This window comes from Gasterosteus aculeatus, chromosome 9 (genome assembly GCF_964276395.1).
Source record: "Gasterosteus aculeatus chromosome 9, fGasAcu3.hap1.1, whole genome shotgun sequence".
Classification (NCBI taxonomy): domain Eukaryota; kingdom Metazoa; phylum Chordata; class Actinopteri; order Perciformes; family Gasterosteidae; genus Gasterosteus; species Gasterosteus aculeatus.
Window position 1 is genome coordinate 7,676,157 of NC_135696.1, and position 21,642 is coordinate 7,697,798.

Below are 21,642 nucleotides of genomic sequence, written 5' to 3' on the forward strand. Positions count from 1 at the left end.
TTTCACATTATGGAAGTTTTCTAAAGTTGACTGAATTATTTTTACTTCGTAGCTCCGCCCCATGCTATTATGTGAACACGGCCTGTCACGGCTCCGCCCCCTGATCCTCCGTTGACACGGTCCCTTGTAGCCCCACCCCCTGCACCTCCGTTCACACCCTCTCTTGTAGCTCCGCTCCCTGCTTCTCCGTTGACACGGTCTCTTGTAGCTCCGCCCCCTGCTTCTCCGTTGACACGGTTCGTCATGGCTCCGCCTCCTGCTCCTCCGTGGAGCCGCGGTCTACGATGTTGGGAGGGAGAAAGAGGGAAGTAATGTTAGTGACACACGGACGGGAGGACAGTAGCTACTAGCTACTGTAGCCTTGTTCTTCGAACATTTAACGTTTCCCCCTCATGAATAACGACCCACTTTTTTTATTCTTGGAGGTGAGTACAACGAAACTCTTTGGCCTTTACGTTCATTTTGGAGGGTTAAAACCGTTTCAAACGTTAACTTCAAGTGTTTGAGTAAACAGCCCTTATGTAGTTTTTCAAATGAAGACGTATCGAATGTGTAAAAATGAATACGCAAGTTCCAGTATCAGGTGTGAACGAAGCTTTACTTGGAGGACGCAAACCCTCATTAGTGACGGTTCCTTTCGTTGGCTTCCAACGGTCGCCCGGACAAGCTTTGACAAGCCCTTTGTTGCTCTGCCCGCCGGGACAAATATGAACCAACACCAAGACTCGCATCCAGTTTCCCCCGGTGAAGTTCCTTACAGTCTCCACGTGCCGACACAGGCGTTTGTTGTTGCACCCTCCCATTTGTTTCCCAAAGAATGTTGGACTGTTCACACGTTGTTTAATGAACGAGCAATTACTAATAACTGAAAGTTAACTAAGCTTAAAAACATGTATATGGCGTTTATTTGTTATTTATTTACACAGTCGAGGGTATATACGTCTGCAATCAAAATGCTGCTCAAAACTTACTGTAGGTTCGACATGTGCAGAGACGGACTCACACGTCCCTGCAGACGGCACATCCTTTGGTGCCAGGCTCTGATCAGGAACACACACATTGGATGTTTGGTCTGATTTCTTTATTGTAAAGCGTGGGTCAGAGTCACTCCGTTTCTTTACTTTTACATTTCTTATTGGCACCAACACACCCCCATGACATGTATGTCATGGGGGTGTTATTGGTGTGTTGGTGCCAAACAGAGGTCCTGGTTTTGGTCCTTCTATTTGTTAAACCACCACCGATGTGTAGATAGTTGCTTAATGAAGACGTGCTGGTGTTGGTACACTATTCCATCATGCATTGCCTTTTGAATAGAGCCATGTCTTGATCAATAACTACACCATGGGAAACAGAGTACAAATGTGTACTAAGGCATTATTGTGTATGCAGCTCAGTTAATACACTACAGTAAATGTTATGTGACGCATGTTAAAAGGCCTGGCAGGCCTCTCTGCTGTTATACTTACACCGGCATATTCATGAGGATTGCTAATTTAACTAATGACCAAATATCAGAATAAATATTCAGCTTGACGGGCCTGTAGACCCATTTCAGTGTCATGGTGTTTTGCTCTTTTTATGTCTGTCGTCTTCAGCACATCATAGTGACCTTCTGCAGCTGTGAGGTCTGTGCCTTTGTAGAAGGCAGGTGTTTTATGCTTCACGGCGAGCAACGGCTGCATCTGCAGGGTTTAACTGGCACGGCGTTTGCAGCTGCACACCTGTTAGTGACTGAGTTAACTGACTGTGTCTGAATAAGACAGTTTACACTGCAAGGAACGAGGCGTTCAGGTCACACTTCATCGAGACGGCAAGTCAGCTCCGTAGACTACAAACTACAAAGGTAAAGTCGCTGTTTAGGACTACCTGTTTTGTTTTCTTCTTGGAATTAGATGTGGTTTGTTGTTGAACTTAGTTTTGCACATGTGTAGCAGATGTCTGTATTGGTTTACAAATGGGACATGTAGATTTTCAGGCCTCTTAAGTGAAGTGGGGGACATTCACTAGTCTGCCTATTGCCTCTTGTGAGCAAAGAGTGCATTAACAGAGGGTGCACCAGCCTCTAGGTTTCCGTTACTTCATTTTAACTTCCTCAATAACCGCAGTCCATTTTAAACTCTTAAGCAAGAGTTTTGATTATGAAGAATGACTTGTGTCCCTGCTTTGAGCTCGTCCACTAGCACTCAGTTTCTTCCCATCTGTCGCAGTGCCACCATCAAATCCTGTTATCGCTCCCCTCTGTGGGCTTTCATTCCATGATCTGTTGTCTGCTGCTGCATAATACCCAGAAAGCAGTGTGCCCTTATTTCCCCTTTTTATGATTACAACCCACCAATGTAACAGGAGAGTTGAGATGCCGGATAGGCTAGGAATTTATTTGCGGCGCTCCCATGCCAACTGGACTCATTATCTCAGAATATAGGGGCCCTCCGGAAATGCTTTGAAACAGACTGAAAGGATTTTTTGGGATTCTTTGACTTTGCCATGAAGCTCTTAGCGGTGCAGAAAGTTTGCTGAATCAACCAGTTCCACCTAATCTGCTCATTTCCCTTCATGTTTGTTGGGAGTTCCACAAGCTGACTAAATGTCTCTACTTGCATTTAACTTGTGACAGCGAGGAAGAGCGCACCACTTTGTCCCTCTCGCTTAAAACAGCCAGGCTGGGCCAGTTGACAGGCGTTTCTCTCACAAAAGTGAGCTGTTTTGGGCAACACACTCTTGTGTGGCGACGACAGAGCGAATAACACAACAGGGTAGCAGTACCTTTTGTTTATGTGTACACCTGCCGTTTGGACACTAGTCTAGTTATTTGGGCTGCGTGTTGAGGATTGTGAGGAACTACATGCCTTAGTATTCAGGTTCAGGCACGGTAGGTAGGTAGGTAGGATCTTGGAAAATGGTGCAACGTTCGAAACTGTATCTGGAGCAGTTGGGTTAAAGCCACGGCTGCTCAACGCCTCGATAGTGAACTGAAAATAGCCTTGAAGTGGAACTATCGATTTGTGTGAGGCACCGAGGTGTTATATCGTCAGCTAGAGATGGGTATAATGGGATACGTGAAGAACCAAGGTTTTGTTTACGAAGACATCATCATGAGATACTGTGGCTGGAAGTGAGGAATGAGGGGGCAGTCTGTTTGGCTGCACACACACATGCACACAAACCCACACACATGCATGCACACACACTCTCCTACGCCTTGACATTCGACTGATTACAGTTTGCCCCGTCATGATGAGTACCCCACACACATAGCAACGGAGGAAACCAAGCGTGCTGCACGAATGAAGTTAACTCAGGAGGAGGACGTGTCATCAAAGGGTTTTGATTGTCTTTAAAGGGTCTTGTTAAAGCGGAGCACTCCTTGGTTTTCACGTCATTCTGCCAGCTGATTGCCGGGCTCACTCACGCGTAGAGGCTCTTTCACATTCGGGCCTTTCCGGTCTGCCATTTACAGCTTACGGCCGGTCAGTTTGTTGAGACGACCAGTAAGAAAACTCTTTGCATGGATTCATATTTTAGAATTTGGGTACCCAAATGAGAGAAAGCCGTATGGCCAGTAAAGCTCATTATTATCTACCGTAACGCCCTATTCGCGTAAAGGGAGGCGGTTGTGTATACATTGCTAGTCAAATAGTTGTGACCACTTAATGTTGTATCTTTGTGGGGAATTAAGAGAGTAATGACTGTTGGTAATACTTCATTGGAAGTGTATGAGATGAGGCATACAGGAGACGTCGCGGTTACTGTTACCGTGTTGCCTTTCCTTGCCATTCCAAAAAATTAAATAGTAAATTGGGGTGATGCAAAAATAACTACTCTATGACCTGGACTGGGCCAAATCGGTCTGGAATGAAAACCGCAACATGGGAACCGTGTTGGACTGGTAATGGCGGCTGCATATGGACCAGAGAATCAACAGGATGTTATAATTCATCCTCATTTAGGTGAAGTACAGGTATAGAGAATAATGTTGACTCCTTACTCTTAGAGATGATGAGTATCTATGTCCAGAGACATGTGCAAAACATTCTCAGGCAGTATCTTCTCGTGCTACTACTCTATCTCACAGTGCAGTGCAGTCCCACACACAAATTGACACACTTACTCACTGTGTCAGTCAGACATACAATCTGTGGGAGGAGGTGAAAATTGTCTGAACATAATCATCACCCGTACTCTAGCTGCCTTATTAATCCTCGGTGCACCGATGCTTCATGATTTCAATCACACTTGTTCTGTCGGCCTCTGAGGAATTGTTCGTGTGAAGTTATCTTTAATGGATTTCTGGATGTTGAAATGTGCTGTTTTGTTTTTTCAAGAGGTATTTATAGATTAAGCCCAAGAGCACTCAAAGCATTTAAAAGCGTTGAACTACGTACTGTATTTCAGAGATTAAGGTAGAATATTGAATTAACACTACAGATGAACAAGCTGTCGTTCTCGTGAACTTTAGAGCAAACGTGTGTGGCATTATGAGTAAATAATAAGGCAGCTTTCTGATGGTCATTTCCTCATTTAGCCTCTGAAGAGTTTCATAAAAGTCAAGTAACTGCAGTTTAAGAATGTGTGAATAAGCAAGGAAAGGAAAAAAGGAAGGATGTAATGTTGTCTTCACTATCGCACAATACCACCAATGTCAGAAAAGGGCCACTGCTGTCACTGCCCGACTCAAAGTTATTATTCCATTTACTACGTTCAGTGAACGATTGTTGTCGGATATCGGTCTAGTGGCTCTGGCAAGTCGTGTAAATGCCTGAATGGAAAAGCAGGGGGGGGAAGCTGAACCTGGCACACACTGCTTCAGTTCAGTGAAACTTTTTACCACACACAGAAAGCAGCTTCTACACGCTTTCTATTGCTGGGGAGGGACGTAGTGCCGCTTCTCAATAATTGCCGTGGCTCAGATGGGAGAAGAATGTCAAAAATGTGCAGCTAGTGAAAGAGTTTGGTTGCTTCCAAAGGAGAAAAAGTTGATCCTGTTTTTAGACGATGAACAGAAGCGATGAAGCTGGAACTCAACCGTAAGCGTCCATAATAATAATAGTAAATAAATAATAAATAATAGCGATAGTTAAGAATCTGATATAAAATATCTAGTCACAGTGTTTTATAGTCAGCACGTGTTTCTGCGAGATCATACTTGGCTAATTGTTAAACATTCCAGCCGCATTTAAGCTCATGTTAGTAGGCTGATGAAGCCGAGCGTCCTCGTGCCCTCGCCAAGGGATGGCTACACTTCACATAAGTAGCTGTGAGCGTGTTTGGCCCCTCTGAAGACGCTCAGCTGCCGCGTGGAGCGAGCGAGGCACAAAATGTAACGAGATATCTGCCCCACAGCCCTGCGTTCAGGTCACGTGTGCAGGCCTGTACGCCGGGGGAAGAAGACACGGACATCCAGAGCCGCGCTGCTGTCCAGGTTCAAAGGGGAGAACGCCGCCCGAGGCATGAGTCAAACCGGAATACTACCAAACAAAGAAACAGTGATAAAAAGAGGGGGTGGGGGGACTGAACCATGGCGATGAACACGTGATTTCACCGAACACACAGTGACAGCCCACAGTCCCCACTGAGTATCAAAGGTCACGCCCTGAAGCGCTGGGATGAGACGGTGACATTCGATGAAAAGCTGGGGGTGATGTCATTATTGACATTCCTCATCCCTGCTCTTAGGGTCTGAGACGGCAGCGAGCGAGTCATAACGGAGGATTGGGGGGAGGTTCTCCTCTCTTTTCTTCTTTTATATGGTTCAGTGTAACTGTTTTTAATCCTTCTCCTGAGCAGATGAGAGAGAGAGCGAGTTCACGGGGGGTTAATGATTAGTAAGAAACAATGTTTATTCAGCCAAAAGGCTCCATGGTTCTGCTTAATGTCATGGATTCAGTAAAAATAACTGAACTCATTGTTAAGTTTCCGTTTCCTGTGGAACAGTGTTTGTTCATTAAGTAAATCTGAATATAAAAGTATCCTAAAGCTTCAACAATTCACAGCACAGTCTTTCAGTGGAATGATGGTGCATACAGCAGTAGATCCCCCTCTCACACCTTTAACTCTACTATTTTTAGTAGGGCTGTGCCACTTGAGATCGTATTCCTAAAGCACGGCAGCTTTGTCCTTGCAGATAAGACCTGACACAGACTGTTTCATCTCGATGAAGAATAAATGATTATCCACCTCTATTAAAACGATAGAGTATTATATATGTTTATCTGTCAAATCTTAATAGAAAATAGCATGATAACACTCTCCGTCCCCGTTTGCTGCCTCGTGTCCTGTAGGTTTCCGTCGCTGTTATCTCCCCTGTGGAGATGCCTGTTGTTGTCCACTGCCTGTCTACATGTATAGCTTATGTTCAGCAGCAGTCTCCCCTTCATTTGAGCACTCTGTCCATTAGCCTAATTCCTAGCTATTTCATTATCTAAGTGGAGGGGGGGCTCTTCCCTGTACCCACTACTCCACCAAACCACAGACCTCCTCTCGCTTTCAGGAGGGATGAATTGTGCTTTCTGTCCAAATTCGAAATATTTATCTCACCTAATTGAAGAATTGAAATAGACAACTAGTTAGAATGAAGCATTTTAGGAAATGTAGTTTTTTGGGGGCGGGGGGGCAGTATGGTAAGCCCAGTCTGGTCCGGATGGGAAACTCTCCTATTGGCTGCGCTGGTGTCGGATTTCTCTGCTGCTGCCTGTCCCGCCGCAGACACCGAGGGCCTTGCATTGATTTTCTAAACCGCGACTCCAGGACATCTCCAAGGCTCTCAGCGGTGTGATGACATAATGGATGTGTCGGCCGAGGCCTGTGATGCTGTAGGTTTGTTTGTCCGCAACGCCTTTTGCTCTCGGTAAATATTCAGTGTAATGCTACGAGGCATTCTGAGCACCAGGAATAGACTGGCTGGCTGTTCCGCTGTTGACCGTGATTGGTAAAGACGGGAAGACTGAGATCAGTAAGTTTGATATCAATATTTAGTCCCTGAGCAGACCGAGCGACTGGTTGTAAATCGTATCACGTTCACCTCAACGGACCAGTCTGCAGATGGGATTCATGTGTTTGGGTATTTGACACACACGTGATAGAGTGAGTTAATTATGTGTCCATGTCACAATAATGTAAACACTTATTTACAACCAGCAGTGTTGTTGTCAAGTTGACTGTTGTGTGACATGTCAGACGTTAACCGGCGATCGCATTCAGAGCTACTTATAATGAATACAGAGAGATCACCATCATCATATGCAGTCAGAGAAAATGATTTCGATGGCGGTTCTTCGGTTCAATCTGAGAAGAAGGATATTGATTACCAACCACCTGCGTCGTGATTTGAGAGCACTATTGATCACATGTGATGTCATTGGGTGTAACTCCCAACTGCTTAACAGCTGGTGTATCGGTTGCTAGTACGCATGGTAGGGGCTCCAAGGGGGGCTTGTACTAATTTAGTTGGTTGAGCAGTTCCCTTGAATTCATTTTTGTCATTTCCGTCTCTTTATTAAGTATTTTTATTGTGCTGAGACCCAACTGTGATAATCACTCAGTGGAGAGATTGTGCTGTTTGTCTAATGGCGAGGATGCTATCTGAAGGCAAATTAATGAGAAGTAATTTTTCCATTATAATTATATCAACTAAAAAGAAATGAGGAATACATATGCGTCTGGTTATTTTGTCATTTAATGGTTTATTGACAAAGAAATCTTTACACTTTCAACGTAAATAAACTTAATCGAAACTAAGTACATAATAATATATATAACAATATATGTAATATATATACAGTATAATGCATTTACAATATATATATATATAATCTAAATCTAAATCTAGACTAAATCTTTGAGCTGTGGTTTCCATACACATTTTTTTGTGGCAATGGCAATGTCATATTCAATGTACATATATGTTTCAGTTGTATTTTTAAATTGCATCCATTGTGATTTGTCCAGCAGGCAGGATGGCATCACAGGAGGGGGAGGAGCCTCCTCTAAACGGAGGTCGATCAGATAGCCGTCTGAAAAGCAAGAAGCCGCCCAGCCTTGTAATAGCCATCCCTCCTCGGGAGGAGATGACGTCCCACGATCCATCTAAACAGGTGTGCTGACCCTTTTCACCTGACCCCGTCCGACCATGCTGCTCTCAACAGGCAGATGTTATTATAAGTCTTCTGGTCACAAAAAAGACAACTTCCTCTTGAAGCCTGCGTGTTGAATTCATTAACGTTGTTTTTTTAATAATTACCTTCAGGCTGTATTCTGTACCATGCATGATCATTTTTGCTGTCGGATATTAGGAATTGACAAGAAACATTTCCGATAAAAAGATTGATTCTTTTGATTGTAAAGACTTAACATTTCAAACCCGTGGTCATTTCATTTGACCTCTTTTACCTCTGCAAGGCTGTTGAAATGGCGATGATTTAGTGGCTCATTCAGGAGTGATCACAGGAGACTTTATTGGAGACTAATCTCAACAAATGTTTTGATGTTTTTTGGCGTCTGAAATTCAGCTGAGTCGGGCTGATGGACTTTAGCAAGGAGATGCCGTGCCCCAATATTTGACTCCACCGTTGTGTATGTATATGGAAATAACAAAATGTGGATAAAACAAAACTTAATGAGGGCAGTGTCTTTTCCCCCGCAGACCCCGTTCCTTAGCAGCTACACAAAGAAGTACGCCGTTAGAGGTCAATTGAGCATGCTAGAGTTAAACTGTTCCCAACGTGTGTAATAAACATGCAAATAAAGTTTGAATTCAGCTGTTTAAAGCAGCTTTGCTTTTACAAGACAGAAAAAAGAAAGAGGCCACACACTCTAAATCTGGCTATTTCCCCTGCCAAGACACATTTGAGTAATACCAAATTTGGAAAAGCTTTGCAATTGTGTTTGCTGTAGTTCAAACTGTACCCACTACTTGTACACTTCAATGTGAGGTTCTCCCTGCGGAATGACAATAATGAATTGTGTTTTATTCTGCTAATTCTTCTGTAAAAAGCTGCGCACTTTCATCTAGCTTTTATTCAGGTCATTGTGATATTCCTACAACCAAGATTATATAAATTCTAATAATATGTCTATTTTCCAGTGTGTGTAGGCACTATATATCGTATCATACAATAGCAACAATTACTGAGTTACTGTGCTGTAACAGTTTTTCTCTCCTCCGGTCAGCCACTACGTCCGTCCTTAAAGAAAAGCGCCAGCGGTCAAGCTTCCGATTCTGTGACCGAGAACCTCTTTGGAACCAAAGAAGGAGCAGGAGATGGAGGCTTCTCATTCCGAGACAGGAGGGCAAAGTTTGGAAGACAAGCGTCGCTCTCGCAAAGCATCCGCAAGCAAGTGTTGCCTGAGTCGTTGTTATTGTATTTGTCCACGTGGATTCATGAATAGTCAGCCGGGTCATGAGGCCACGTAGAAGAAAAAAACACCAAAGCTGTTGTTCTCTACTGGTCAATCCCCCTAATGAGTCATGAAAGTGCTCTGGTATCCACACTTTGTTAGCATTCAGGTCAGAATCCCTCTGATCAGCAGACAACATACAACTATCTAGTCGGTGTTCATCAGCAACATATCCCAAAAATTCAGAGGTTCAGATGCTATCAGTGATAATGACGTCTTTCTGCACCGTTAGGAACACAGCCCAGTGGTTCGGGGTTGGGGAGGACTGTGAGACCAAGCAGCAAGTATGGCAGAGGAAGAGCCTCCGCCATTGCAGCCAGCGCTACGGCAAGCTGAAGGCCCAGTATAGAGAGTCCGAAGCGTCCTGCAGCCTGGACCAGGGCCCGGACTCACCAGCAGCACAAAAGATGCCCAAGGTAGTCTATCGAGAGAGTGTGATCCCTGTGGGCCGCTAAGTCACATCCTGACAAAAGTTTTGTGCTAATTCATTTGTTTAGAAACATATGAATATCCTGAATTGAATACAAAAATAAAAGTATCCTCCTATGGAAATAAGTACCAAAGACAGGGAAAAAAACAGGATGAGACACAGCAGGCTCAGCAGCAGTCATGTTGTCTTCGCCCCTCTCCGCTCAACAACAAGCAAACGGGTAATAACTGCCGATAATCGTCCGACCTGTATGGTGACAGCGACGTGCTTCTCTGTAAGGGAAGGAGTTGAGGATAGAAGAAATGAATCCAGTTGCAGGTGACATGTCACTCCCCTCAGTTCAGACGGCTCTACTCATCCGTCACCATAGAGTATTTTACTGTGTCAAACGCAAACGTTTACACATTCTTTTTGTTGTAGCGTATTTTAATGTCATGGGGAAAATATTTATGTCACAAACTCCTCATGTGTTTTCGGTAGATCGTAGATCCCCTGGCACGGGGGCGGGCCTTCCGTTGCCCCGATGAGATGGACGCTCGCTCCCCCAGGACGCCACACACGGCTGAAGGGGGGCCCTTCACACCAGGTTTCAACTCGCTCAGCTCCTTCACCAGCCAACGCTCCGGATACTCCCGCTTCCCCAAGCGTAAGAGGGAGTCTGTTGCCCGCATGAGCATCCGAGCTGCATCCAACCTGCTGCGGGTGGGTCTGATTCCAGAAAAACTGTGAGTGTTAGGATGGATTGTAGAAAGGAAGGAGACTGTTGTTTCGCTCATTCTGCAGCCACAACTTTACTGAAATGTTTTAAGTATTGTAATCTTATAGAGAGTAGAGCAGAGCTGATCTTAGAACCATCATAAAGGTCTAATTTTGGCGTGTCATGCTCTGCTTTGGTTGTTCAGGGCCATAGCGGCTTGGCAGGATCCCAGACTGGTCGCAGTTTCCCCAAGAGGAGCTTCGCCCAGCCCAGCTGGATGGACGAGGACACCGTGGACTCTGCGGACACTTCCAAGTCGCTCTTCTTCAGCAAGGTCTGCTTCCCTCTCTCTATCATCCTGTCAGTGCTTTTGCAGCAATTTCAAATCTTTGCTGCAACTTTCTTAGGCTTTTTTTTTTCTTACTTCCTATTGGAACCTGCCTCTGTCAGCAGTCACACTTCCATTTTTACTGCTAGTCTCTCATCGGGCTCCTTTCTTCAGCTACCACCATCTTCCTTTTATTCACCCCCCTTCCCCTTCCATACAGTCATATCTGATAAGTATGTATTGGTCAAGCATTCTGTGAACAATTTAAACCTTCTACGCAACTTTTATCAATTCCCCCAAATGTACTCTCTTTATAAATATATCTATCAATATATCTATCACAAATTATCTCAGCTGATCTGTATTTAGATACACATAATGTCGTCTGCTGCAACAGGAACCTAATGTCTAAACAGACTTTATTTGTCATATGTTCCCTCTTCCCCCTCTGTGACCTCGATGACTTCCCCCGCGTAGGTTGATGCCCATGATGAGTTGTACTCAATGGCTGATGACGTATTTGAATCGCCTCCCATGTCTGCAGCTTTTGCTCCCAGCGAGCAGCCTGACCAGAAGTTTCCAAGCCTGTGAGTAAATACATAACCAAACAAATTTAGAAAGTCACTAAACTGTCTACAAAGCAGGAATATTCTATGATCATTATTTTTCTACACACATTCCATCGCTAAAAAGGATTTCTTCATCACAGTTCCATCCAGTTGGCAAATTTGTACACCTTAATTCTTCTTCTCCATCTTACCTTCTCCTTTCTGTCTCCTCTCACCCTCTTTCCATTTCTTTTGTTTTTCTCCCGATCCCAGTAAGGACGTCTGTCGAACACCCAGGACACCAACAGCAGGGCCCGAGAAAAGCCATCCCCGCCGGGGTGGTCGCATCGCCTCCCAAGTCAAGCACTTTGCATTCGACAAACGCAAGCGGCAGTACGGCATGGGCGTCGTGGGGAAGTGGCTAAACCGGCACTACAGACGCAGCCTCAGCAGCAACGTCCAGAAGCAGCTGGATGACTTCCACAGCCACAGGTCAGCTATAAGACGATGCTTCTGGCCTGGGTTGGTTTTAAAAACAAAGGGTGACATTAATCATCTGTATGTTTTGCATCACAGTATATGTTGTTTAGTTAGTTATGATCTTCAACTGATTTACAGTGGTTCTCTGCTGTGTATTTTAGGCCCTACTTTTCCTACTGGATCACATTTGTCCATGTAGTAATCACTTTGCTGGCCTGTTGCACATACGGTTTTGCCCCTGTGGGGTTTGCACAACATTCTACGACTGAACTGGTGAGTAAGCTGAAAACGCAAACCCATTGAATTTTTTACATGATTGGTTGCTTTTTACTACAAACAGGACAAAAACATTCGGCTATCGGTTGTGCCAAAATGTCATGTGTTATGTGTTATTGTTTTTTGTGCAGGAATCTGAATCTGAATTCACTAATCTGCTCAATCAATACCCGGCCTAAAGTATGAGCAATCGAATGACAAAAGCGTTATTTATTCAGTCAATTCGAATTCATCCACAATAGAAGTATGCAAATATGTATGCCAGTTATATATATGCAAGTTATTCAGATTCTTTTGATCATCTCTCGCTGTACACTGAGCCGATCCGTTGAAAACCCTGTCCCTCTGTCGCCCTCTGTAGGTGCTGAAGAATAAAGGTATTTATGAGAGTGTCAAGCATATCCAACAGGAGAACTTCTGGATTGGTCCCAGCTCTGTGAGTCCCCTGCTGCGTTACTCTACTGCATGTTTCTCACCTCGACGGACACTTGCAGTAGATGTTTTTTTTTGGCTTATACAGCTCAAGCGTACTGCTCCCTAAAAGGACGCACGCAGATCCTAAAATAAACAGAGACAGATTGGGAAATAAATACATGTTTACTCTTTTCTACAATTTCACTAGCTGGCATATCATTGTGTGACATTGGACACTGTTTGCATTCTCTGTTGTATTTGGGTTACACCCTTGTTAGTATGCAACTTTATTACTTACTTAATTTCCTGTCACACACTGTTCCTCTCATCAAGCGCTAACTTCAGTAACACTCTGTAACTTCCACAAAAATGTGGTTTTAGTTATAATCACACAACCTGCTAATGCATATGAGGGATATATTTGGAGTTTTTTTTCTTCTCTTCTTACTTCACTATGCATGTGGGGCCAGGTTTCTGCATCTTTGCTTAAGTATTTCCTCCACTTTTCAGGATGACCTAATCCACCTGGGGGCCAAGTTCTCCCCGTGCATTCGTCAGGACACACAAATAGTCAGTCTGATCCAGAGGGCCAAAGATCTGGAGAGAGAGTCCGGCTGCTGCGTTCAGAATGACAACTCGGGATGCGTGCAGACCCTCAGCTTCGACTGCTCCGTAAGCAATTTATCCTGCAACTTCTTTCTTAGTTTGTCACAAAAAAACTTGCTTCAGTTTGAGAAAAAAGTCAAACAACAACATTACAATAAATATTCACCCAAAATTATAAAACTCAAAAAGTGTTTAATCTTCTCAAGTTAAACACATCTCTAGCCACAAACACTCACCCCTACAACCACACTTGACAGTAAGGCTATAATCTGTAAGCATATAATCAGAGTTTTCTTGGCGTTACAATTACATTTTCAAGTGAAACAAGTTTTAACTGTGATGAATGCAAAGATACCTTTCTGTGCAGATTAACATTCTTCAGATTTAAGATGTTGACTTGTGTTCAAGATGTACACTGATTACTAAATTGTGTATTATTCTATTCCTTTGTTATTCTATAAAAGTGATTGCAAAAATAACTCTGAATGCAGGAGACGCTGGCGACCTTTATTAAATGGACGAATGAGCATGTGGACACAAACAGGTCCTCCGGTTCCGTCTGTCACCAGGATCCCAGGTGAGAATGTGAATGGGATCATTGTGCCACAAGACCTTCAGATCGTCATTATCATTTTGTATTACAAAAATGATGTTGTCCTTGTGTGTTGCATGTGACTAGAGTGTGTGAAGAACCTGCCTCTGCAGAGCCTCATATATGGTCGGATGACATTACACACTGGCCGGTAAGGAGACACTCCTACTTCTTCTTTTGTATTTTCTACACCAGTGTTCTTCATTAAATGTTACCATGAGGGACGTTTCTCTGGTCATGAAGCGGCCTCCATGTATCTCCAGGTGTGTACCTTTCCCAAGAGGTGGAACCACACAGGTTACAGACACATGGACTGTAACATCAAGGGACGGCCGTGCTGCATAGGAACCAAGGGCAGGTGAGACATGTGTTCTGTGTACTGACTTCAAGGCATGCAGATATCTACTGATCTACTCTTCAAAGAGTTTGAATTTGATTTTGCTTGTCCCTCCTGTAGATGTGAGATCACAACCAGAGAGTATTGCTCTTTCATGCATGGCTACTTCCACGAGGAGGCCACACTCTGCTCACAGGTATTGTGTGAGGTTTTGCGTGTTTGTATGTCTGTGTTTGGACCTTTCTTGAAAACACGCACTACTCTTGCACAGGTCCACTGTCTGGACGAGGTGTGCGGCTTGTTGCCGTTCCTTAACCCCGATGTTCCAGATCAGTTCTACCGTCTGTGGCTGTCTCTCTTCCTCCATGCTGGGTACGAATCACAAACCCCCCTTAGACAAACATTTGTTCCTTTTTTGTGTGCTTGTTTTCTGTGTTTCAGCAGAGTCAATTTAAGCACAAATGTAGCCACTGAATAAGTAATGCTTTATAACCACTAAATAGCATTGAGAGAACGGTTAATATGGCTTTGGCAAAGCCTTAAACCTATTACGCTGAGTCAATCAGACGTTTCAGTCGTGTGCTATGGATGATAGCTAAGCCCGGTTTCATTGTCAGAATCCTTTGGGATTGAATCATATTGAAATATTTCTAAATGAGGCCCCAGTGCTCGTGAGCTGCTCACTCCCATATATACTGATCCTCAGTGCTAATACTCGGCACGAGTACAAATCCCTTCGCTCTGCTTTTTAAGACAAATAAATCCAACGTGGCTTAAGGATTAAGAAATGCCATCCACTGGTTGAAATACCTACAGACATTGCAAATGGTTAATTCTTTTTACTGGTGGTGGTGGTGTAGGTTGTTGCACTGTCTGGTGTCGGTCGTATTCCAGATGACCATCATGAGAGACCTGGAGAAGCTGGCTGGTTGGGTGCGGATCTCCATCATCTATGTCCTCAGTGGTATCACGGGAAACCTCGCCTCTGCCCTGTTCCTCCCCTACAGAGCTGAGGTAAGGAGCACACGCATGCAAAGACATAGATACGCGCACACAAAGTGCACACATGTACAGTACACTTGGTGGGACTACTTTTTTTCTACCAAGAGTTCTTCAAGCAAAGACGTTTTGTTTGTAATACAAGAAAGACCTCACACGTGACACAAGCAGATAACACACGTCATGTTGTCAATGGTCGATGGGCAAAATCCTTGGTGTGAGATATGGACCTCTCTACCTTATCTTCAAAAGCATTTCACGTTCCCTGAATGCATTAAAGACCCAAAGTCTACCTTACTTTGCACTTTGCGTCTTCGTGCATTGTGCTCTACCTCCTCCTTCTGGCCACCTCTTTTTTTAGATGTAATAGCTGCTAAATCTGGTCCGAATGGGAACTGAGACAGTCTTTACATTTCATGCTGCTGCATCAATTTTTGATGCTTTAGGTAAAAACCCATTTCCGTTGTAACTATAGCGGTTTTGCCTGCTATTCCCACTGACTGGCTTAGCTCAGTTTACCCTGGCTCACTTACCGGGGGGAAGTTCATACTAGAGATTATCGGAGCGGACTGCCCTCATCTAGCCAGGTCTCTGACGGGGAGCACAGGAATCACCTCGTCCTGTTAACTGTGCAAGCGGCTGGAGAAACTGAGCTTAGTGTAAGTGGATAAACACTTTGTGAGACTGCCTTACTGTTGCTGAGTCTTTCCTATGAAGAGAACAGTGTTAAGAGCACTGGGTTTTAGGTCGTGCACAGCAAATAAAAGTTACCTGCATGTGCTTTTTATTGTTCTGCATCGGTAAAAGAAGTAGCTTTGAGCAGGTAACTTGTTAATGAACCTCATTCAAATCTAATTTGGCTAAACCCGTTCTTCCAGGAAAACATCTTTTCAACTCAAGTGGCTGAGCCTGTGCAGAAAACTAAAACATTTTCACACACAAGAAGAATGGATGTGGGCGTGTCATGTGCACATGGCGCGGTACCATGCACCTTCTCTGTTAGTGCGAGTTTGACGTCTTATCAGATTAGCCATCTGCCTTTGATCAGGCCGAGCCTCCGAACTCTGCCCCGACGTCACTGTGATGCCTGGCCCGGGCCTTGTGCGGCACTTCTTCTACAACTCTATGCGAGTAGTGTTTTCGTCGGGACGGAGGCTCCCTTCTCTTAAATTCTGGAGTAATTCAGTGGTAACTTGTCTCCTTCTCTTCCTCTAGGTCGGTCCGGCCGGCTCTCAGTTCGGCCTCCTCGCTTGCCTGTTTGTCGAGCTGTTTCAAGGTTGGCAGATGCTGCAGAAGCCATGGAAGGCCTTCCTCAAGCTGTTGGGCATCGTCCTCTTCCTCTTCCTGTGCGGCCTCCTGCCGTGGATCGACAACATCGCCCACATCTTCGGCTTCCTCAGCGGCATGCTGCTCTCTTTCGCCTTCCTACCTTACGTCACCTTCGGGAACTTCGACAAGTACCGGAAGCGAATCCTCATCGCTGTCTCGATGTTGGCCTACATCGGGCTGTTCTCCTCGCTCATTGTTTGGTTTTACTTCTACCCAATTAACTGGCACTGGCTGGAGCATCTCACCTGCCTGCCCTTCACAAGCAAGTTCTGTGAACGGTACGACATAGACCACGACATCAACGACGTGGTGCACTAATCTCCAGGCTGCTGATGAGCGTGATGCTGAGCTGCTGTCTTCCAGCCAGTGATCAGGTCAGCTGGTTCCAGGTCAACTCAGTGGCCTTTTAAGAATGCTTTTGTATTATTTGCTTATCAAAGGACCTGATCAAAGTCCACGTGAATGAAGCTGAATCAGTCTCTTCTGTTCAGCCTAACCTCGATAAAACAATACTCATACTTTTTAATCGTCGGTCAAGTGTGGCACCCGCCAGCATTTCCATTTGCTAATGGGCCGGAGATACTCAGGACGGCGAAACTGCAAAAAGCAGGTTGGACCTGAAGAAAATGATCTACATAGCAAGAGACTTACATGTTCCTTCTGCTCAAAGCCCCATAAATCTAAAGAGGCCCAATGAATTGCTTCGGGCCAGCAGTTGGTTTTCCCTTTAACCGTGTACAGGACAAACAGCTGAGATCAAAAGGAGGACTGATGCTGTGGTGGGTCATTGCGTTTTCGGTGGCCCAGTGATCTGAGATACGTCCGATGCCTCCTTCCACTCATTCACATTGTTTGTACACACTTGAGTTCAACACCACACACGCTGCCATTCAGTCCTGCTCCTTCCGTCTGTTTTAAACAGTCGTGAACCTGTACAGCTGAAATACTTAATAATTGAAATAAGTGAAATGGCAGTGGTTTAGTAAGCCGAGCTGCCTTAAACAGACAAAGATGCCTCATTTTATTTTTTCATAAAGGTCGTGACCGACTCTCAGTAAGCTGATGAGTACCATAGAAAGCAGCCACATGTGCTACTTGCATATATGCATGTTGTCCTTGCCAATCACTCCTGTTTTCTGTACACCACTGCTACAAATCAAGGATCCCAGCGTCTAGGGTATAGTAAGTGTGAGCTCTTTTAAGGAAACCTTTATACTGTGCCTTCTAACATGCAAGGGTTTGATCTGAAGTCACTTCTCCAGTCAGGATTGTCCATTGCTCCAGTGTCACTGCGGAGTTCGCATGGGGACCAAATCATTTCCCTTTTTTCTATTTATTGGAATAAAAGGTTTCAAATACATTTCTGGTCACGATATTATTCTGTGTTGATTCAATTTATATGTTGAAATCTACTTGCATTAATAATATGTGAGAGAGTTGTATCAATTTTCTACATTTTCTGTACTAACTGCATATTGTAATTTGAATGGATCTAAATTAGATTTAACAATAAGCAGAAACACAGATATTTGATTTGATAGAAATCTCCAAAACAGCCACTAAATACACCCTGTGGTGCACCTGTTAAAACAACGGAAAGACCTCAGATCGCACATGTAATGCTTGAAAATAGAATTTGCATCATTTGAAGAACAAACAAATGCAGAACATACTTGTCTCGATTTGAGACTTTGGGAGGCAGAGGTGGTGATTTCCTACGAGGGGAAAGGCGGGAGGAAACTATCTAGCAGATCTTTTTTCAAGAACATGTATTTAGGAAACATGCTGACAAGCTAAATATACATTGTGGAATTTCTATGTACACACAACAATCACTGATTAATTAAAGTTAACACATTGACGTGTGGTCTGGTGTGGGATTGCTGATTTCCTTCACTTTCTATCCTTATCCCACAGTCCTCGAAGGCCAGCTGTTCACTTTGACGTCTTACTTTATAGTCGTATCGTTGTCATAGCTATACAAAGTGTGACATTATCCTCAGGCATGCTGTTTATACAGAACTTAACAGTACAGACTGCATACTGGGCCGATACTGATTATTTGACTAATGAATTGGCGTTATAGAAAAGCCAGATTGGTTAAGTAACAAATTTTTTTTTTAAAGGGGAAAAAAGAAACAAGGCTTCTGTGTTCTGATGAATACAATAATTCATTTCTTTTCAAAGAAATGGGTATCCTTTCAATGCAAATCTGAGATAAGTTCATCCTTTCGGTACTTTGGTCCAATAATTCGGACATTTGTAGTCTCTGAGCACTTTTCTGTCCAGCTGTCAGGAACAGCTCTCGGCTGTCCTCAGACTCTCGCGATCCGGGCGACCTCCTCGCCGCCTGAAGAACCGTTCTCGCCCACAGTGCCGCTCGCAAAAACACCGCGCCGCTCGGGGGCTTCACACAAAGCTGCTTAGACGTCCCCAAAAGAAGAGGGCCGCGGCTCAGAAAGACATTCCTCCCGTCCTCAACAGCCGCTGTTGCGTCGCATGAAGGCGTGGCCCCTGACCGGGTACAGCATCTCGATGAAGGCGAGGGGCCCCACTGTGATCTTGCTGGGGCCCTGCACCTTAAAACCCGACTTCCGGTAGAAGGGAACCAGGAAGTCTTCGCACATAAGCACGGCACGGCGCACATAGGGCAGGCAGCGGAGGTACTGCAGGTAGCGCCACATCAGGATGGAGCCTTTGCCCTGCTGGCGGAAGGTCCGGTGGACGGCCAGGACGTGGATGTGGACGGTGGTGCCCTGAGGCTTATGGAGAGTGAGGGCATCCTGGGGAAATGGGGAGGGGGGTTCAGGTAAATGCTGCTCCATTCTTATTGGACTAACCACCAAAGGGATTTAAAAAAATGTCCAACTGTCTCTCTGCTGTTCGGGGGTCAGATTGTTTTTCACTTCTGCTGATTAAGTGAGGAATTGTGATCAAGTCTGCTGGCCCTTACTGATTATTCTCTGCTGTGTTCTTTGTCATCCTACAGTGACTCCGCTGTTCAGCAAAGCTCTCCCTTTAAGCTCTGATAGCTGCTTCAGCCTCCAGAATCACATTTATGACATTAAATTAAAAAAGAAGCGATCACACAGATCTCTGGAAGGAATTTCAGGAACCGTTGAAAACTGTAATTGTATATTCACTGTGACCCCTGACCTTTGGTTCATCGATTTGACTGCCTTCGGCCGATCCTTTGCACTGCCTTGCACATCGGCCCTCCAACTGTGACATTACGTTTGTATAAATCCACCGTATTTTATCCCCTAATTCCATTTGTTTAGAAGTATTATTATTTATTGCAGAGACAGATGCCTTGCACTTAAGTGCATAATGAACTAGCGAGAAATTCAACTTTTTAATCTGTCAACCATTATCCGGTTAGTAGAATTGTGAAACGCATTACATGTTCTTAACATGTTCTTGATGTGTGGGTGTCGGGACAGAGGATGTCGTATGTGTACAGACTGTAAAGCCCTCTGAGGCAAATTTATAATTTGCAATTTTGGGCTATACAAAATAAAATGAATTGAAGGGCCCTTTATCTTGCTCCAGGTGGTATTCGGAGGCCGTGACAATGCTGAAGCTGGTTCTACCCCCACACGTGAGACACGGGAGGATCTGTGGAACGTATATTATCCCACTGAATTTCCCCAAAATCACACTTTATGGAAATCTTTACCAGTCCCTTCTGTTAATCTGACTTGAACCTGTTGCATTTCTCTTGCCAGGCCGCCTGGGCTAAATTACTGTCCATGTGTCCTGTGCCGTGTCTTACCGTGGTAAGCCTCTCTTGGTCCCACAGAGAGCCGATGACGAAAGCCACCAGACGTCCCTCCTCGAACCAGCCAAGGGACAGCTCAGGGCACAGGGTGAGGAAGTGACGCACCTCGTCCAGATGGAGAGGACACTCACCGGACACTGAGATGAAGGCTGTGAGGAGGAGGAGGAGGAGGAGGACATTAGACACAATGACACCTGGATGCGTAGGAGGTGCACTTGACACTTCCAACTATTCAGACTATTATTGGAATGTGAACGGGAGACACTGGATCAGTGCGTTAACCTGGTTACGCATAAGAGTTCAATTTACCTTTTGTAGTGCCACATAATATATTTAAAATATTGAAAAGATAAATGTATATAGGTGTTTGTATGTTATATGTGTTGATTATGGAGTTATCATTCATTACTGGAAGTTTATGCAAGTAAGAATGTGAACCGAGGCTGCAGCTGTTTCCGAAATTACGCTTTTAAACGAAGGAAAACGTTCCGTTGTGCGTTACCGCGAATGACGATAACGGCCGTGAAACATGACAAGTCAGCGCACCTTCCCTCTCGATCTCGAACACGCTGATGGCATCCTCCGGGCTGAGGGAGCGGAACTCGCTGGCCGGCAGCGTGTGTCGGCGGCCCCGCGGCCCCGGGGAGCGAATATGGAGCGGCCGCATGAAGGGCACCATGCTCACCGCCGACATGCTCGGGTGTTGTTGTTTCCCCCAACGAGCCTCCCTCTGGAGCCGGGCTGAAAGGGGGGGTCCGGGGTAAGGCCAGAGGGGACCGTCTCGCTCCTTTCTCAGCGCAGGTCGAACCTGATCCGTGCGTAACGGGACTGCGCGGGAACACTGAGCGGAGCGCGACGCGCCGGAGGTATTTGTAGCCGCGTGCACAGTTTATAATCCCAAAGCCAGCTGGATGATCGATTCCCCGTGAGCAAATTGAACGATAAACAAGTTTAGTTAAGGTCAGGAGGGCTAATTACCCTAATCATGCCACCGACACCCCCCCGCTGCTGATTTGGTACTTACCGATCATGTGTTCTCACAACGTGGTACAATTACAAGCATCAGGTGGAACAGTCACACCTGTGTGGCAGACGGTGCACGTATGAATTTAGAGCCACGAGCCATTCCGATTGTTTAACCATTCATGTCGGTGTAATTGACCATATCTGCTGTTATTATTTCAGTAGTAGTTATTTCATGTTATCCTGCTTACTACTTAGCAACCCCGTTGTGTTATTGTGCTATTCCGTCACTTCCGTCCACTACTGGACGTCCTGCAAGAGGGGTTCCCCCTGTGTCGCTCCCCCTCAGGCCTCGTTGAGGTTTATTTGGGTTTCCCTTGTGCAGATCGGTGACTTTGAGCTGCACCAAATGAATACAGTTGAATTGAATGTGTTGTGTTCAAGCTGAGAGGATTGAGTGAGGCTT

The 21,642-nt window shown here is 44.9% G+C and overlaps 2 protein-coding genes across 3 annotated transcripts; one reads left to right on the top strand and one right to left on the bottom strand.

The window, feature by feature from the left end:
- The first annotated feature begins 155 nt into the window (after positions 1-155).
- On the top strand, positions 156-17,792 carry LOC120825376 (inactive rhomboid protein 2). Of its 2 annotated transcripts, none has more exons than XM_040186972.2 (18): positions 156-425; positions 7,951-8,093; positions 9,169-9,332; positions 9,629-9,812; positions 10,307-10,528; positions 10,729-10,857; positions 11,329-11,438; positions 11,673-11,891; positions 12,041-12,152; positions 12,517-12,591; positions 13,080-13,241; positions 13,667-13,752; positions 13,855-13,918; positions 14,031-14,125; positions 14,225-14,300; positions 14,376-14,476; positions 14,965-15,118; positions 16,319-17,792. In XM_040186972.2, the coding sequence occupies exons 2-18, from the start codon at positions 7,956-7,958 to the stop codon at positions 16,748-16,750; spliced, it is 2,523 nt and encodes an 840-aa protein (XP_040042906.1). In that variant the 5' UTR covers positions 156-425; positions 7,951-7,955; the 3' UTR covers positions 16,751-17,792. The 2 variants fall into 2 exon arrangements, with proteins under 2 accessions (XP_040042906.1, XP_040042905.1); XM_040186971.2 differs by having other exon boundaries at positions 191-425; positions 7,948-8,093.
- On the bottom strand, positions 17,373-21,252 carry aanat1 (arylalkylamine N-acetyltransferase 1). The gene is made up of 3 exons (XM_040186973.2): positions 20,760-21,252; positions 20,208-20,362; positions 17,373-19,215 (listed from the first exon to the last, which is right to left on the bottom strand). Exons 1-3 carry the CDS (start codon positions 20,905-20,907, stop codon positions 18,910-18,912), a joined length of 609 nt encoding a protein of 202 aa, XP_040042907.2. The 5' UTR covers positions 20,908-21,252; the 3' UTR covers positions 17,373-18,909.
- Between the last annotated feature and the right edge of the window lie 390 nt (positions 21,253-21,642).

Bases quoted from the DNA above. Each gene is read 5' to 3' on its own strand.
- aanat1 (XM_040186973.2), bottom strand. From the start codon at position 20,907: ATGTCGGCGGTGAGCATGGTGCCCTTCATGCGGCCGCTCCATATTCGC. The intron at 20,363-20,759 runs GTGCGCTGACTT...TCCTCCTCACAG, and splicing joins GTTCGAGATCGAGAGGGAAG to CCTTCATCTCAGTGTCCGGT. The intron at 19,216-20,207 runs GTAAGACACGGC...CCATTTCCCCAG, and splicing joins ACCAAGAGAGGCTTACCACG to GATGCCCTCACTCTCCATAA.
- LOC120825376 (XM_040186972.2), top strand. From the start codon at position 7,956: ATGGCATCACAGGAGGGGGAGGAGCCTCCTCTAAACGGAGGTCGATCA. The intron at 9,333-9,628 runs GCAAGTGTTGCC...CTGCACCGTTAG, and splicing joins CTCTCGCAAAGCATCCGCAA to GAACACAGCCCAGTGGTTCG. The intron at 13,753-13,854 runs GTGAGAATGTGA...GCATGTGACTAG, and splicing joins GTCTGTCACCAGGATCCCAG to AGTGTGTGAAGAACCTGCCT.